Below are 16198 nucleotides of genomic sequence, written 5' to 3' on the forward strand. Positions count from 1 at the left end.
AAAAAACCTCGCAAATTCACTGAAAAAACCATGGTTTCACACACGTTATAGTTAGGAATTAGTATTTAAAAAACCTTAGAAATTCACTGAAAAAAACATAGGTTTCACACGTTATAGTTAGCTGGACATGTCACTCATACAAAACCTTTGAAATTCCCCCGTTATAGTTAGTTCAGCTAACTATATCTCGCGCGCCCGCAATGCACTGCTGATGACGTCACATATAACATTACTCATGACATGGTCAGTGACATTATTCATGACATCACTGATGACATCTCAAATGATATCACTGATGACATCATCCTTGTGACAGAGTTGCAGACCAGCTATCAGCGTAATATAACTGTTGATACGCACATTCAAAAATAGAAAAACATTTTTTCAAAAAAATGGAGATACCAATACCACTTACAACAACCTATACAGTAATTCCACCATCTACATACACATCTACTCATTCACCAACAGTTCTATATAGTCTCTTATACATGTAATCACTCTTCAAATGTACTTGTACACCTATACATGCTGTTACACACCGACACTCATCCATAGAGTTACTCACACACATACTCACACATGCAAATAAACTATCAAACATCCATTGACTTGCATATACAGCTATACACCCACCACTTCACTTACTTCAACAGAATCGTACACATACTTATTCTCTTAAACAATCACTTATAGAAACACATACTTATTTATACAGGAACTCTTACAATCTCCTGCTCTCACATATACTCACGTATATACATCAATACTCACATATACTAGTTTAAAACATATGTAGTTACTCATAAAGATACTATTGAGACAGTCATTCACTGACTAACACACCCATACACACACTCATCCACCCATACAGTCCTGCATACATGCTGTCTTCAAATTACATACAAAGAGTGAGTCACCCGTTCATGCAGCTAAGCGGTAAGTAATACCCCCACCAAACCATACAGACATTCAGGCACTCATAGTGATACTGAAAAAAACAACTAATAACCTATGTAGCTACTCACCAACCCATGCAGCCACTTATACACATAGTGAGAGACTGATACAGATATTTACATATTTAAACATTACTCACTAACCCATGTATTCTAAGATACAATTAATCAGTCAGTTATACAATCAATTTTACGCAAAACAATCATCCATTTAGACACTTATATACCCATTTATTCTTCCATCGACCTTGAGATATACATATATAAGACATATTTAATTTTCAGAAAAACACATATTCACTGTATGATGTCCTCAGTGATGTCATCAGTGATATCATTTGAGATGTCATCAGTGATATCATTTGAGATGTCATCAGTGATGTCAGTAAGTAAGTAAAAGATTTTATTGCACAATTATTTAAAATCATTGCAATATGCACATACAAAAAATGACAGTTTGAGTAAAAAAGAATTCAAATCTGTTAAAATAAGCTGTCGGATTGATGGGTAGGAAAAAGGGAAGGGAAAACAGAAAAACCAAAGAAATATCACTTAACGGGGCTTAAAATTCAGGCTTAATCAAATGGTTGAGTCCAGGAATTAATTTCTATACAAGAATGACTGTTTAAATAAAGAGAGAGCTCCAGACTATTAAAAGAAACTATAGGATTAATGGGTAGGGAAAAAGGAAGGGAGGGCAGAGAGGCCACAGGAATGTCATTTAGAGGGGATTGAAATTCAAGCTTGATCAGATGGTAGAGTCAAGGAATTGATTTCTGTGATGAATTTTACAAAGCGAGTCGCCATCTGTGGCGAATCCCCCCTCATACAGGCCTCGAGTGCTTCTTGACATGTCCTGACGCCTAGAAGAAGCCAAATTGGTCTCAGCCAGAATATTCTTTGTACTCGAAGGCGATAACAAATACACAAAACGTGGATCAGGCTTTCCTTCCCATGATTGCAGAAACGGCACTGACAAGAAGCTTCTTTCATATATCCTTGGCCAAACTTGTATGCCTTCAGCGGAATTAAGCTGAAACGAAATCTCATTAATTGATGCTTAATTTACGGCTTCATTGCTGATGCGAGGTAAGATGGTAGGGTTTTCTGGGCATGCAGTTTGGCAGCCCAAGTGCCATGAGATAGCTGAAGTACACGGTGCGTATCCGATTCATTTGATAGAATTTTAGCTTGCTTAATTAGAAGCTTTGATTTCGTTTCGTTGGACAAAGGGGAGGACCAAATATCCTCCGCTTCGAGGGATTTGAGGCAGAATGTCAGATATTTATTCCACGATGTAGTTGGATTACTGAGCAGGAGCTATATGCAGCTCTTTAGCGTATGAGGTTCGGCTTGTTTCGCTTTTAGGCAATATGAGACGTATCTTGCACCCATAATCCAGTGCATGGAGGATAAAGAAAACTCTTTCCGGATCTGGGCGTGAGAAGTCGAGTTTGGCAATCGAAAAACACGATGATTGTGCTCTATCTAGCCAGTTATTCATTTTATCTTTGAAGATGATTGCTCCAAAGGAAATTGTAGGGAGAAAGTTTGCGTTGATCAATTTTATCACGGGGACAAAGTCCTGGGAATGCAGAGCGTTTTTCGATCGCATGAAGGCCCCCTCTAGGCTACGAGCCACTGCCTGCATCTCAGTTGTATGCACCGAGCATCTCCCTTTATGATCAATCCAGACGCCCAGATTCTTATATGCAGCGACAGTCTCCAGTGGTTTCCCTTCTATGAACCACGTGATCTTTTTAGTTTTCGTGGATGAGATTGCCATCGCTTTGGTTTTACTAACGTTTATCTCAAGCATATTGTTGTTACAGTACTGAGCCAGGGAATTGAGCAGTCTTTGCAGCCCCACCTGAGTTTGATCTAAAAGAATGGTATCATCTGCGTATTGCAGGATTTGGATTTTTCTTTGACCGATTCCTGGGGGAAAAGCTCTGGATCGGCACAACTATTCCGGTAAGGTCTGCGAGGTATAGGTTAAACAGTAGTGGTGCAAGAATGCACCCTTGCTTTAGGCCTCTATTTGTATAGATTTTATTGGAGGTATACCATTTCGATGTTACTCTGACTTTAACCCAAGTGTCCGTGTGTAGGGCTATTAGTGCATTTAGTCGCACCCGTGAAATACCCCATGTAGCCAGTTTTTCCCACAATTTTGGCCGGCTGACGCTGTCGAAGGCTTTACGAAAATCGATGAATCCCATGTACATTGACTTGCCTTTTGCAGCAAGGGTTGTTTCCATCAGGTGGACTATGGAAATCAAGTTTTCCTAGATGTGGCAGCCTTTTCGGAAACCAGTTTGGGTGGAGGGGATTACGTTTTCCGCTTCCACCCATTTTGTAAGTTCTTTTAAGAGTATACTTGCGTAAGCCTTCCCATCCACATCAAGTAGGGCTATCATCCGATAATTATCGTGGTTGGAACGCTAGCCTTTTTTGTGGAAAGGGACAAGGAGGGAACCTTGCCAGGAGGTCGGGATGGTGTGTCCCAGTATTGCATCCTCAAAAAGAGAGGTCAGTATCAGAGCCCATTTTTGTACGCAGGCTTTGAGCACCTGCGTGGGGATACCATTGGGTCCAGGAGCACCACCAGAGTGCATTTTCTTTATGACTCCTACTATTTCTTCTGGTGTTATCTTGATGGTGGAGGTTGTGTCATCCTTAGTGGTTAGCTGGTCAAATGTAAGTCGGGAGCTGCTGCTACTATTTAATGTATACGATGCTGTGTACAGTGTTTTAACATAGTTCTCCCAGGCAGCGGGGGAGATATTAGTTGCGATAGATGGTTTAATGGCTTTGGTTGCCTCATTTATCCACTTCCAAAATTTCATTTGGTCCTTAGTTTTGATTATCTCAAAGACTGTCGCCCTACGGCGCTCTTCTTCCTGTCTTTTTAAGGTGAATCTGGCCTTCCTGTAGTCTTTTCTGGCAGCTGATATATCATTCTTCAAGGATTTAAATTCGCTTTCGTTGTTCGCATGGGCACGTAGCAGCTTATTTAGTTTACTCTTTGCGAAAATTATAAGTTGTTTTTGCTCTAGCAAAGTAGTTGGGACCGGGGGGGCCTTCGGAGGGTTATTTGTTAGTTTTAATATTAGTTGGTCTCTAAATTCGATTAGTGTTGCTTCCCAGGAGAATCCTGTCGCGTAATCAGTACCAACCGGATGCCGTTCGAAGAGAAGTTTATCAACTTCCGCTTCTATCATTTCGCGATTCCCTTCAGACCATCTCAGCTTTCTTACATTCTGGAGGTTAGATTCCCTTCCAATCAAGGGAGTTATCGGGCGATGATTCTGCCTGAGGGCAATCTTGCATGCAAGAATGGTGTGGTCGCTGTGTAAAGTTGGGATTATCGAGAGCTGGCGCACCAGGTGAAAGGCAGTAAGTGAAATCCATATATAATCTAAGGTAGCCATATGGGATGGAGATATATGGGTGTATGCAGCTGGTTGATCAGAGGCTAACCTTCCGTTCAAAGTACGCAAGCCAAATTGATTTAATTTTGTTGCCAATTTTATTCCATTGGCTTCCCTCCGTTGGTACTGGGATTTAATCTCCGGGATTGCCCACTCGTCATTTACTGATAATATTTGGGAAGATTGGGTGGAATCAATGTCCATTAAATTTGAGTTGAAGTCACCCATTATCAGCCACAGATCATTTGGGAATAGAGCTTCAAGGTTATTTATTATAGGGAGCAAATTGCTTAAAGTAGTCTCCCGTCGAATTTTTACGGGATGTAGGTAGGTAGACACAGCAGAGAATGATTTTTTGCTTTGATTTTCCTTTATTGTAGCTCTCGGTCTGAACGCTGATAAAAATTTAGTCACCTTCGCCGTTATAAAGTGTTTCTAATTTTACAACCAATGTATTCTTTACAGCGATCAACACCCCCCCAGATGCATGACCACTTACTGTGGACGGAGTAGCAAGGGATTCGACTACAATAAAATCTTCCCATGTGGTATTCTCCAGGGCCCAGGTCTCTTGAATGGCGAAGACGTCATCTGACTTCCGGGAGTCCGTAGTTAATCGACCTATTTTCTCTTTTGTTAGTTCCCTGATGTTCCAGGAACAAACATTTAAGCATCAGGCTGTGTCATACTTTGATTTGCTATCCTGCTGGATTATCTGTACATTACCCTAAGGCCTTGGAAAGCCACGACCAATCTTGAGATTTATTTGATTTAAATACGCATTTACGTGGACCACCTGTTGTTGTGGCTATCACTTGAAGCGGAGTATCGATCCATGGTGCGGCCTTTGACTCCTGTCTATGGCCGCGTAGCAACGGGGGGAGCTGCCGTTTGCTCCCTTCCAAATTCAAATTAAACTAGCATGAATGCCCCATTCACTCAATTGCTTTGCGTTCTTCAATAGTGTGGCAGCCAGATCTGGGTTGGAAAAAGTTACCAGGGTTGACTCATTTTTCTGGCCCGAAGCAGGGTCCTTAAAGGCCACTGTTTCAATGTAAGCTGAGTTGACACTTTCTAAGCCAGAGATGTGTTGACATAGCTTTAGAATGTTTCCCCTGTTTAGAATATCCCATTGACCCTGAGATTCATATTCCGGGTTTAATAATACTTTTTTGTGTGTGTTTTTTTGTGGCTGTGTAGGTCGATATTCTTGGTTGTTAGTATTGTCTTTGCGTGAATGTGCCTGGTTGGGGCTACAGAATAGAAGATCTGTCAGGGGCTTTTCGATGCCTAAGTGCTCTAGGTTTTCTTGAGTAGTAGACTTTAAAGTCGAAGCGCGGTTACTTGTTGGCAGATTGCTCATAACAAGTTCTTGGGTGAGGGGTGTCTTATTGTCGGAACCAGAGTCCTCTATTGTAACCCGATTGTCGGTTAATTTTCCGTCAGTTCTTGGTAATACCATTTCTACAATAGCAGTTCTTTTTATTTGTCCTAAGTCTTCGATAGTAGATGTGCTTTTTGCACTAGCAACAGCAGAGGGGCTTTTAGTTGCTAATTCAATACATTTCTCATTTTGAATTAGATGATTACTACAAGATTTTTTAATATTACTGTTGTTGGTAACTCCTTTGTTCTCTTTTGGGGCTAATAATTTCTGTGGGGGATTTGGAGGTGATTTCATGTATTCAGTGGTGTCTTTTCGCAAGTCTCTTGATTTTTTTGGCTCCTCCGCCCGGTTTGTAGGGGGGGTCCCTCGTGTTTGTTCCAAGCCATTGCAGTAATGTGTTGCTCTTTTTTTTTTGCTTTATTTAGTTTCTTCAGTTTTTTCTTGTTCTTTCTGGACATCGAGGTTCCTTCCTTTAGAATTTGTTTGGTCTCAATTAAAGGCATGGAAGAGCTTATTGTGGTAGATGGTTGATTAAGATGGGTATTTATTGTGGCATTAAGTTGTTGTTGGTCCAGTTTTAAGGTATTATAATTATCACTAGGGCTGACTGAATTGTTGAGGTTTAATTTTGCTGTACGTGAGGTTTCTTGGGTTTGGAGTTGAGTTGGAGAGCTTGTTTTCTGTGGTATAGTTTGAGACTTTATCTTTAAATCTTCTATTAAAGTAGACATTATTTCGGGCAAGGATTTAAGTTTTTTTATTAAAGGCTCACAGATACAGTTTGTCTGATCATGATTAGGATGCGAGGTTGTACTTGCAGACTGTTCCTGACTTGAATGTACTGCGGAGTTGTAATTTTGTCCGGCATTTTTTTGAGCTCGTCGTATCAGTGAGTTTAGCTGTTCTAGTTTAGAGTCTATACCCGTTATGGAGTCTGCTAATAATTGCAAAATGATTATCTGTGTCTCCAATTTATCCGCGTGCATATGGGCAGCATTAGCCATAGAGTTCAGAGCTTGGTTAGTGGCTGCGAGAAGCATTTCAACTTTAGACGTTCCTGGACTAACTTGAGAAGACCCTTGTCTAAGGTCTGCCCGGTAGGGATTGTTTTCAATGGGATGATTACAGGCGAAAGACGAATTGATAGAGAAGTGAGTTTGGTCTTTTTGAAGATTTTTGTTAGGGTCGTAATTGAGACAGTAGTCTTTAATTCTGGTTTTAGCGTTGTTAAAGATTGCAGGTGAAGCTATAGAAGGACTTGCTTTGATCGACGCCTCGGGTGGGGCAGTGTTGCTGAAGGGAGAGAAATGAGGTACCCCATTAGGATTGGGGGTAGATGTTTGTGATAGAAAGTCAAAGCTACGTTTTTGAATGCAGTCATTTGGTACGCCCTTTGGCAAATTTGTCATATTTTCATGCGGTAATAGACTTTGCTGGGTTAAGATCTTTGATGATTGAGTCGAGGAGTGTGATGATGAAATCCAAATTATAGAATCAACTGGGGTACGTGCCATGGTTTTGACATTATCTTTCTCTTTTCCCGGCTGAGAGAATGAGTTTTCTTTCTCTACGTCAGAAGCGATAACGAAGCCATTAACGTGCGATGGGACGGGGAAAGCAGACATTGACATGGGTGATGACGCATCAGACGGTTTGCTTATACTTGATTGGAGACAATATTCTTCTGAGGGAGGGGGGGAAGGGATAGTGGTAACGAAAGTAGGGGTTGACTACCCGGTGAGTTAGCTTGTGCATTCACTGGTATGGTAACAGGGTCAGAGACTATAGTCTTGCGGCAAATGGTTATTTCTGGGTAGAGAGACATTGGGTTAACAGACACTGAGGAGTTTATAAATTGTTGTTGTGAGTTCATGCTCTTGTTTAGAGGGAAATGAGGATCAGATTTTTTCAATTTCCCCATCCGGGGAAAGTGATCTCTGATATCAGCGGTCCCCCTGATTTTTTCTTTTGGCGAATGCGAAAAGCATGCCGTTTGCGCAAAAAGGCCAATTGGCGCGTCGGCCTAGTCGTTGAGTCAGCAGCATTCGGAAATTATTTTTGTGGCTTCGTGCCGACGTGGACAACGTCACAGAGGCCCGGCATCGCGCGCGACTCCGCTGACGTCACCGGCACTATAATAGGCCCACGCCGGCGTGATGACATCAGTTCCGGCCTTTTTTCCATGCCTTCGAGGCACACGGACGGACCGATGCCAGCAGAAATATACACAAATGTCAAGATAACACCCACAGTGTGAAACCAATGCAGGAAATGAAAACTTAATAAACATTTCCTTTGACAATAAAAATATATACAATACAACAACCCAAGTATAGAAGAGTGGACAACGGGAGGCGGGTGGGTCAGTGAGGAATCCACAGGCAGGTATTGTATCTACCAGAAAAAGCGTTACCGAAGGTAAGTACCTTGTTCTTCTGATAGATACATCTGCCAGTGGATTCCTCACCTTGTGAATAGAGTCCCACAGCAGTCCCCACTCCCAGAGGAGGGTGTCCACTCTCTTATACCAGAAAATCCTGGAGGACAGTACGCGCAAAGTGGCCCTCCCTCCTCACTTCGGTATCCAAGCAGTAATGCTTCGCGAAAGTGTGGAGGGAGGCCCAAGTCACCGCTCTACAAATGTCCTCAACAGGAACACCACTAGACAAAGCAGATGTTGATGACTTTGCTCTAGTAGAGTGAGCTCTTATACCCTTTGGAGGTTCCTTACCCGCCAGAGCGTAGCAGATATTAATGCAGAGGATAATCCATCTCGAGAGCGTGCGCTTGTGCACCGCCTTCCCCTTCCTTTAGCCAGGAAATCCGACAAACAGCTGGTCATCCAACATGAACTCTCTTGTCCTGTCCAGGTAAAAGCTCACCGCCATCTTAGGATCCAAGCGGTGAAGTCTTAATATGGTATATATAATATATTGATATATTATAGTCAATATGGTGGCTAGGCATCACTGTCTTGAGTCTTCATGGAAGCACCAAGAAGGGTGAACACAGGAACACATTAAAGTTGTCATGTCAACCGCCCAACACAACACCCACAGTACCAGGGCACCGACCACAGTGCACAACAATACACAGCGTCTGTCGCTTTTAGCATTGTACCGGATAATGAACAAACAGGCTGTAAATGTTCTGCCAAGCACCCTCATGATGTCAGAGCACCCCATACACACTGATTTCCGTGCCAGGCTTTTGGGCTTTTGCTTGCTTTCTTTCTCTTGTCTGTCCTTGGCGCCGGGAAACCCATTGAGGGTAGCTGTGCGCAATATAAGTTTAGATAAATAAATAAATAAAAAGGCTGCACAGTGTCTCCAGCCAGCAATGGTGCCAATGAAGGCCCTCAGCCCGATCTCCACCTAGTATGAATGGAGCACAGTCACCAGTCATCAAAGAAACACAGAGGTGTTCATGAGCACACCATGCATGGGTAAAAAAAATCACACCTTTAGCACAATGTGAACAAACAGAATATAGTTTCAATAATACATTAAGCCTGAAAATATTGCATCATTAACACAATAGTGATACATAAAACAGTATCTCATTTACATAACAAAACAAAACATTTCTTCTTTAACACAATTTGCAAGGTTGAAACATCGAATTGGCAATACAGACATGCTTGGGGCAACCAAATAGGTGACAGAAACAGTACGCTCTGTACCGAAGCACTGCTTTGGAATTAGCTTTCTTTAAGAAGTGCACCATTTTAAGAAATCACTAGTTTTTAAAAAGAAATCACTAATTTTAAATATTATAATTATTCTTACTAAAGTCACATTTTAGACCTGTCTTCACTTGCACTATTGCTTTCGCTTACCAGTCACTCTGTGGAGTGCCTTCCTGTTCTACCGCAGTTTGATCCGTTTGAGTGGAGGAAGCCAACACAACCCCGAAGTGACGTGTGGATCCCCAATCTCACGTCAGCAGTTCAGCTGCCTGGTGCTGTAAAGTGAGATGGCTGGACCGATGCAAGTCTGTCTGTGCCTGTCCGCGCCTGGACGTCGCCAGGAGCTTGAACCCCTGCTGGTTTCCTCAGGGATCAGGTAAACAGCCCAGAAACCTCGCCTTAGCTAAACCAGCCAGGACATATTAAGAATTAGAGACAAACAATTCTGGCTCGGTATACAAGAAACCAATTCATGCACTTTCCCTACAGAAGTAGAAGGCCCTTTCACTTGCAGAAAGTGTGGATATCAGAGTATGCTACCCACACAACCCAGGATCAACGCTATTAATGCCAACTCAAAAACTAGCAACTCACACTTTACCAATAAACAATCATGTCCTTCACATACCACCGATAAAACTGCTAGTGGGACTGTTTTTTAGAAAATGTTAGATCGCTCCCCAAACACGTCATTAATAAATGGGACATAATTTCCTCTTCCCTTCCCCACATCGGGTTCTTGACAGAAACTTGGACTAAGCCATCTTCCAATCCAGTAATTGTACTAGCGTTACCCGATGGTTATCACATTCAAAAACTGGATAGACCACAAAGGGTGGGGGAAGGGGTAGCTATCATTTACAAAGATCACATTAAAGTCACAGTTTTAGATCAACTAAGCAATGACACCATTGAAACTCTGGTGTTTAGAATTGATCTACATGCACAACTTAGTTGGAAAGGAGCCCTAGTATATCACCCCCTGGGACCACTCCTCGATTCCGTCACCCTATTCATGGACTTGATCTCCCCTTAAGTCATTTCATCTAAGAAAAATCAGCTTCTCGGAGATCTGAATGTATATAGCAAAAACCCTAGGGATTGTGACACTTCCTCCCTTCAAACAGAGCTACCCACACTTGAGTTGACCAAAATCAACAATGGACATTCTCATGTAGCAGGGCACACACTAGGTTTAATCCTCTCAAACTCGCCCAATATTGTTTGCGCATCAACTTGTTCTCTCATTTGATCAGACCACTCTAAAATCAAATTCACCTTTTTTCCACCACAGTATTCCAACTCTGACACTGTAGAAAAACGTCTTCCAGCATTTCAGGCAAGCAAGAAGTCAACAATAGACATGTTGGTACCCCAGAAAATATCTCATGCAGTCACTAAACAGCCACAGACACCTTGGTACACCCCTAATCTCCGGACTGAAAAAAGCCAATGCAAGAAACTAGAACGACATTGACAATGTACACACGATCCCCACGACAAACAAAGATTCAAATCTGCTCTGACCAAATACCATAGCAACCTGAAGACTGCCCAAAAAATGCATAATGCAAATCAATCTACTTGATCAGGCAGGTAACTCCCCCAGGTACTCAAATCATTCACAAACCCTAAAGCGTGTGGCGCTATCTCAGACTCTATGTGGCAATATTGTAGGATACCTCACATTAAAAATAGATAATATCTACAACAAGATCACCTTGGCTAACGGCTCCCGATCAATATCCGAATCCCCCTTTACCATCCCTAAGATGTACAAACTAGAGGAATTTCCTATGCTCTCCTCTGAGGAAACTGAGGGGCATATTATCGAGGCAGGCAAAATGACATTATGGCCACTTTTGCCACCAAAGCGGCGATAATTCCATTGCCCTATTAGCATGCTGTCGCTAACTTCAGTTAGCGACAGCTTTTAGGTAATAGCGAGGGGTTTGGGGCCCGCTTTGCATGTCAGCGCTATTTATCGCTAATGACATGCAATGTGGGCGTACCCAACCAGTTAGCGACTGAAAGCAGTAGCTAACATCGCTATCGCCTATTAGCAAGGGAGGCGTAGCGATAAAAAAAATTCCGCTAAGCTCGAATATCACTAAAAATAACGTCTGCTCAGAGCAGTTCTTAGCCTGTATATCCATTTGGAGGTGGATATTCAGGTTAAGACCCTATTGGCAATGATGCGTGAATAATGCTGGTTTTCCAGCGATATTCACAAATTTCACCACTATCGCCGGTTATTTTATCGCATTGGAGATAAACGTTGCTAATAGCACGTTATATCTGCGATAAAATCTGGCGTTGCTTGGCGCTAACACATTTTTTGCTAAGCTTCTTTAGCGATAAATATCGCTAGTTGTTGATAATATGCCCCTGAGTCGTTACAAAAAAATACTAAATCTGGCTCCACTTTAGACCTGATCCCAGCCAAGACCACCTGCTCACTCAACAATAATCAGCTAGCTTCCCCCATTTGTTCCATCTGTAATAGCTCCTTTAAGGAAGGCAGGCTCCCCAAGAAGTGGAAAGCAGCTCAGATTTTGCCGATCAGGAAAAATGCCAAACTTCTCCTAGATGATGTCGCAAACTACCGTCCCATTTCATTACTGCCCCTGCTAAGCAAACTACTAGAGAAGCACATTAACAAACACGTGTCTGGATTCATCAAATCCTCCAACTGCCTCAAGCCCTCACAATCAGGATTCTGACCTAGACACAGTACGGAGTCGGCACTGGTGACAGTCACAGACAACATCCGAATGCTAGCAGACAATGGTCAGGCAGTGCTTCTTATACTACTTGACCTGTCCGCAGTATTCAATACTTTCCCCGCCAGATCTTGCTGGGGAGACTCAGAAATATAGGTATCCAGGTGAACATATTAAAATGGATGACTAATTTGCTGTATGAGAGAACTCAAACCATCAACCTCGCCCTTTCAGATCGCAGACCACCAATGTTACTAAGGGAGTACCCCCGGGCTCATGTTTGAGCCCTACCCTATTTACCATTTATGTTACTCCGCTTGCGAACCTATTGAGAAACTCAGTGGTCATACCAATTTCCTATGCCAACGACACACAACTGCTTCTCTCTTTTGACAAGAATAACACCAGCATTCAGACTACCTTCTCGGAGGACATGAAAACCCTTACTGATTGGATGAGTAACAACTTCCTTCATGCTGAGAAAACAGAAACTATGTTATTCAAAGAAGTAGTAACAAGGTGGTCGCCCAACTGGTGGCCAGGAGAACTGGGCCCAGCCCCGTCCACAAAACAAGTGGGAAAAAACCTAGAGGTCCTAATAGACCAGAATTTAAGCTTGGAGGAACATGCTACTTCAACCACTAGGGCCTGTTCCCATACACTAAGCCTTCCTCGCAAAGTTTTCCCCTACTCGCGTTATCCACATAGAAAACCCTGATACAAGCGTTGGTCTTAAGCCGTCTGGACTACTGCAATGCTCTGTTGATCTCAGCCAAGAAATCTTCCTTAAATAGACTGCAAGTAGTCCAGAACACAGCAGCCCGATTAGTGACCAACGCCCCCGAACAGCTTCACTTCCCCTACTCTGTATGCTGCATTGGCTACCTAATTGCAAAAGAATTAAATTCAAAATCTTCTGTATGATCTATAAAGCCCTAAGCAACATGGGTCCAAGGTATATGACAGACAAGTTGGTCAGATACACTCCCTCCAAGACCCCCGCTCAGGGTCCAAAGATCTCCTTCTCATACCTTGCATAAAACAAGCTTGGTTGGGGGGGAAATCCTTCTCCTATGTTTTGGAACCAGCTGCCCATCCACCTATGTCCCTTCACCAACTACCGATCCTTCAGAAAACTGTTCTGATCTTTTCCGTTCTGGTAGCCCAGAGCTATCACAGCGCAGAGATACCCTGGTTGGGGTGATTCATGCGCTCTATAAATGATATAAATAAATAAATTAATTAATCTCCTGAAGCCAGTTTTCATTAACCAAATACCACCTTGTAAAGACAGAGAGAGTGATCATGAGCCAAACATTGTACATTGAACACATTGTGTATGAAACAAATATTACTTCATGTGCATGAACCAAACATCACCTCAGTAACACAAGATGCATGCGTGATCATCCATGAAATTGTAATTTATCTCCCTCTGAACTTTTCCTTCCATCTAGTGGCTATCCATCTTTGAGAGGACATTGGCAGATGGAGCGTACAAACTTGCCCCAATGGAAAATGCCAATTACCATTGTGCATACTAAGTCAGAAGGTAACAATATTTGACTGGGATGAACCTGCTTGATGTATCTAACCTGTACTTTATCGCATTTAGCCTGATATCATGTCTAGACCCTGGTTCACCATGAATAGTCAATATTGATTGGCTCTTTACTTTTATCTGGTGTTTTTGCCTTAAATCTTTAAAAATGAATGTCTCTGATTACCCTTGTTAGATTTTTGTCAGTTTGTTGTCATTTTACTCCTTAAATCCTTCTCTGTTTTTCTAAATTGGGAGAAGTATTTTTATTGTTTTGTGTTTTTACTCTTTAACTGATATGTTACAGCTAAATACTTTATACATTTTCCTATGTTAAGATATTAAGACTGTCTGCTGCGTGCCACAGCTACCAGGGGGTTGAACTCAGGTTTAAATCAATGAAACTGTATTTTAGCCTGACAAGTCTGTGATCTTATTCCTTGAGAAGGACTCACACCAATGCAATTAATAACCCCTTATTTAAAATTACCTTTATAGCTGTTTTGTGACGAACTCACAAAGGCCTGTAAGAGAATGAGAAAAGTACTATTTTACATATTCTATACTCATTTGTGTCTAGGCCCCATAACACACTAAACATTTTCCATAAATATTAACGCTTAACAGGGAGTTAACCAATACCTTTACAGAACATATAATACCTCTTCCAGAGCTCTTTCTCAATGCTTCGCTGGTCAAAAATATTCCTTATCTTGTCCTCAACCATGACCATGATATGAGCTCTGCAGAATATAAATAACATTCTTACATGCATCATGTATCAATCTGCAGTGCAAAGACAGCCATACTATGTCAACAAAGCAATATCAACGGATCATCCCATTGTATTCTTTATCGCTGTTGGAGCACAGAAGATCCAACCATAGCAAACAGTGACTCTGAGAAATATTTTGGGTACAGAGAAAGAAAATAACTTACATTCTCCCCTTACACTGCAATAAGCCATTCCTTGAACTTTAACACTGACATTATTATATTGAACAAAGAGGGTTTTGGTCACAGATAGAGAATGAAACTCGTGTACAGGACGAGGATATAGGTGTTTTACGGGCCATATGTAGGAAGCCTAATACCGGTCGGTAACGGCCAAAATTACTGAATTTCGGCAGTTACCGACCGGTATTAGGCTTTTGGGATGTTGGGGCCTAATTTAAGGATTCGGTAATTTACCGAACCGGTAATTGATGGAATCGGTAAATTACCGAATTCTTAAATACCGATTCGGTAAATTACTGAATCCTTGATGTAGGAAGCACTCAAGTGAGTGCTTTTCACTTGTAAGGATTTGTTATTTACCACCAACTACAAGTTGGTGGTAAATAACGAAAACCGTTAAAAAAGCAATTTTGTGCTTTTTTTAACAGTGCCATGTGGCATACATACATGCCCTTAGGGCATGTATGTGTGCCACATGTGCACCCATGCACTATGCAGGGGTGCAACAGGGTGTCAATGTGACACCCTGCCACCCTTGTAGGTCTACCCCCTATTACCGATTCGGTATTTACCAAATCGGTAATTCTCATTCATTCCTATGAGCCTCCAGGCCCATAGGAATGAATGGGGAATACCGATTCGGTAAATACCGAATCAGTATTTACCGAATTTTACTGATTCGGTAAAATTTACCGAATCATTATCTACATATCATTTACCGATTCTAAAGTACCGAATCGGTAAAATTTGGTATTTTAGAATCGGTAAATGATATTTGCCTACATCTGGCCCTATATGGACTCTTATCAACAAGTTTAGATAAAAGAGATGAACTAAGAAATGCACAGAGGACTTGACACAAATGGCTAAATTATACAATGTGTTATTAGGGCAATATCATTGACATCCATATTGAAACATCCAACCATCCCAACTTGTGATAGTTGAATGTCTTATTCTGAAGGTCAATAATATTGATTTAAGCATACATTGTTTTCACGTTTTCAACTGCAACATATAAAAATATGTATACATTGGGAAGTACAGATTTAATATTCTATATCCAAATCTACTCACCATGACAATATTATGGTAGTCAATACATTAAAAAGTTAGATTTTTGTGTGGAGTTTTATATAGCATGAACTAGACCCAAATATATCGGAGCACTTTACGTGACCACTAGTTGTGTTACAGATGGACACATTAATTTTTTGTTAGGCAAGGGGAGATTGAGTGATTTGCCCAGAATCACAGGGTGTTGAGCGTCCCTGCCGAGACTTGAGCCTGGTTCCCCAGCTTTGAGGTCGACCGCCCTAGCCGTTAGACCACATCCTCCTTATTGTTATTGTAAAATAACTAGTTTTGTGGTTGGAAAGCACATGTTCAGCTGGTTATGTCATATATGCTTTGTCATAATATAATGGTGTTTGAATTATTAGGGTTAACCTTAAAAATATACTCATGTGACATCTTTGTTGTAAATGAAATGCTGGCTTTATTTCTGATA

General features: G+C 41.6%; 1 protein-coding gene across 1 annotated transcript in view; it reads right to left on the reverse strand.

Annotated features, from left to right (window-relative positions):
• The window catches only part of LOC144828297 (glutathione synthetase-like), a 560445-nt gene that overhangs the window by 311333 nt on the left and 232914 nt on the right, over positions 1 to 16198 (reverse strand). The window contains exon 7 of the mRNA XM_078686380.1: positions 14394 to 14474. Coding sequence (XP_078542506.1) covers positions 14394 to 14474 — 81 coding nt within the window. The remainder of the gene's footprint in view (positions 1 to 14393; positions 14475 to 16198) is intronic.

Source organism: Lissotriton helveticus, chromosome 4_1 (genome assembly GCF_964261635.1).
Source record: "Lissotriton helveticus chromosome 4_1, aLisHel1.1, whole genome shotgun sequence".
NCBI lineage: Eukaryota > Metazoa > Chordata > Amphibia > Caudata > Salamandridae > Lissotriton > Lissotriton helveticus.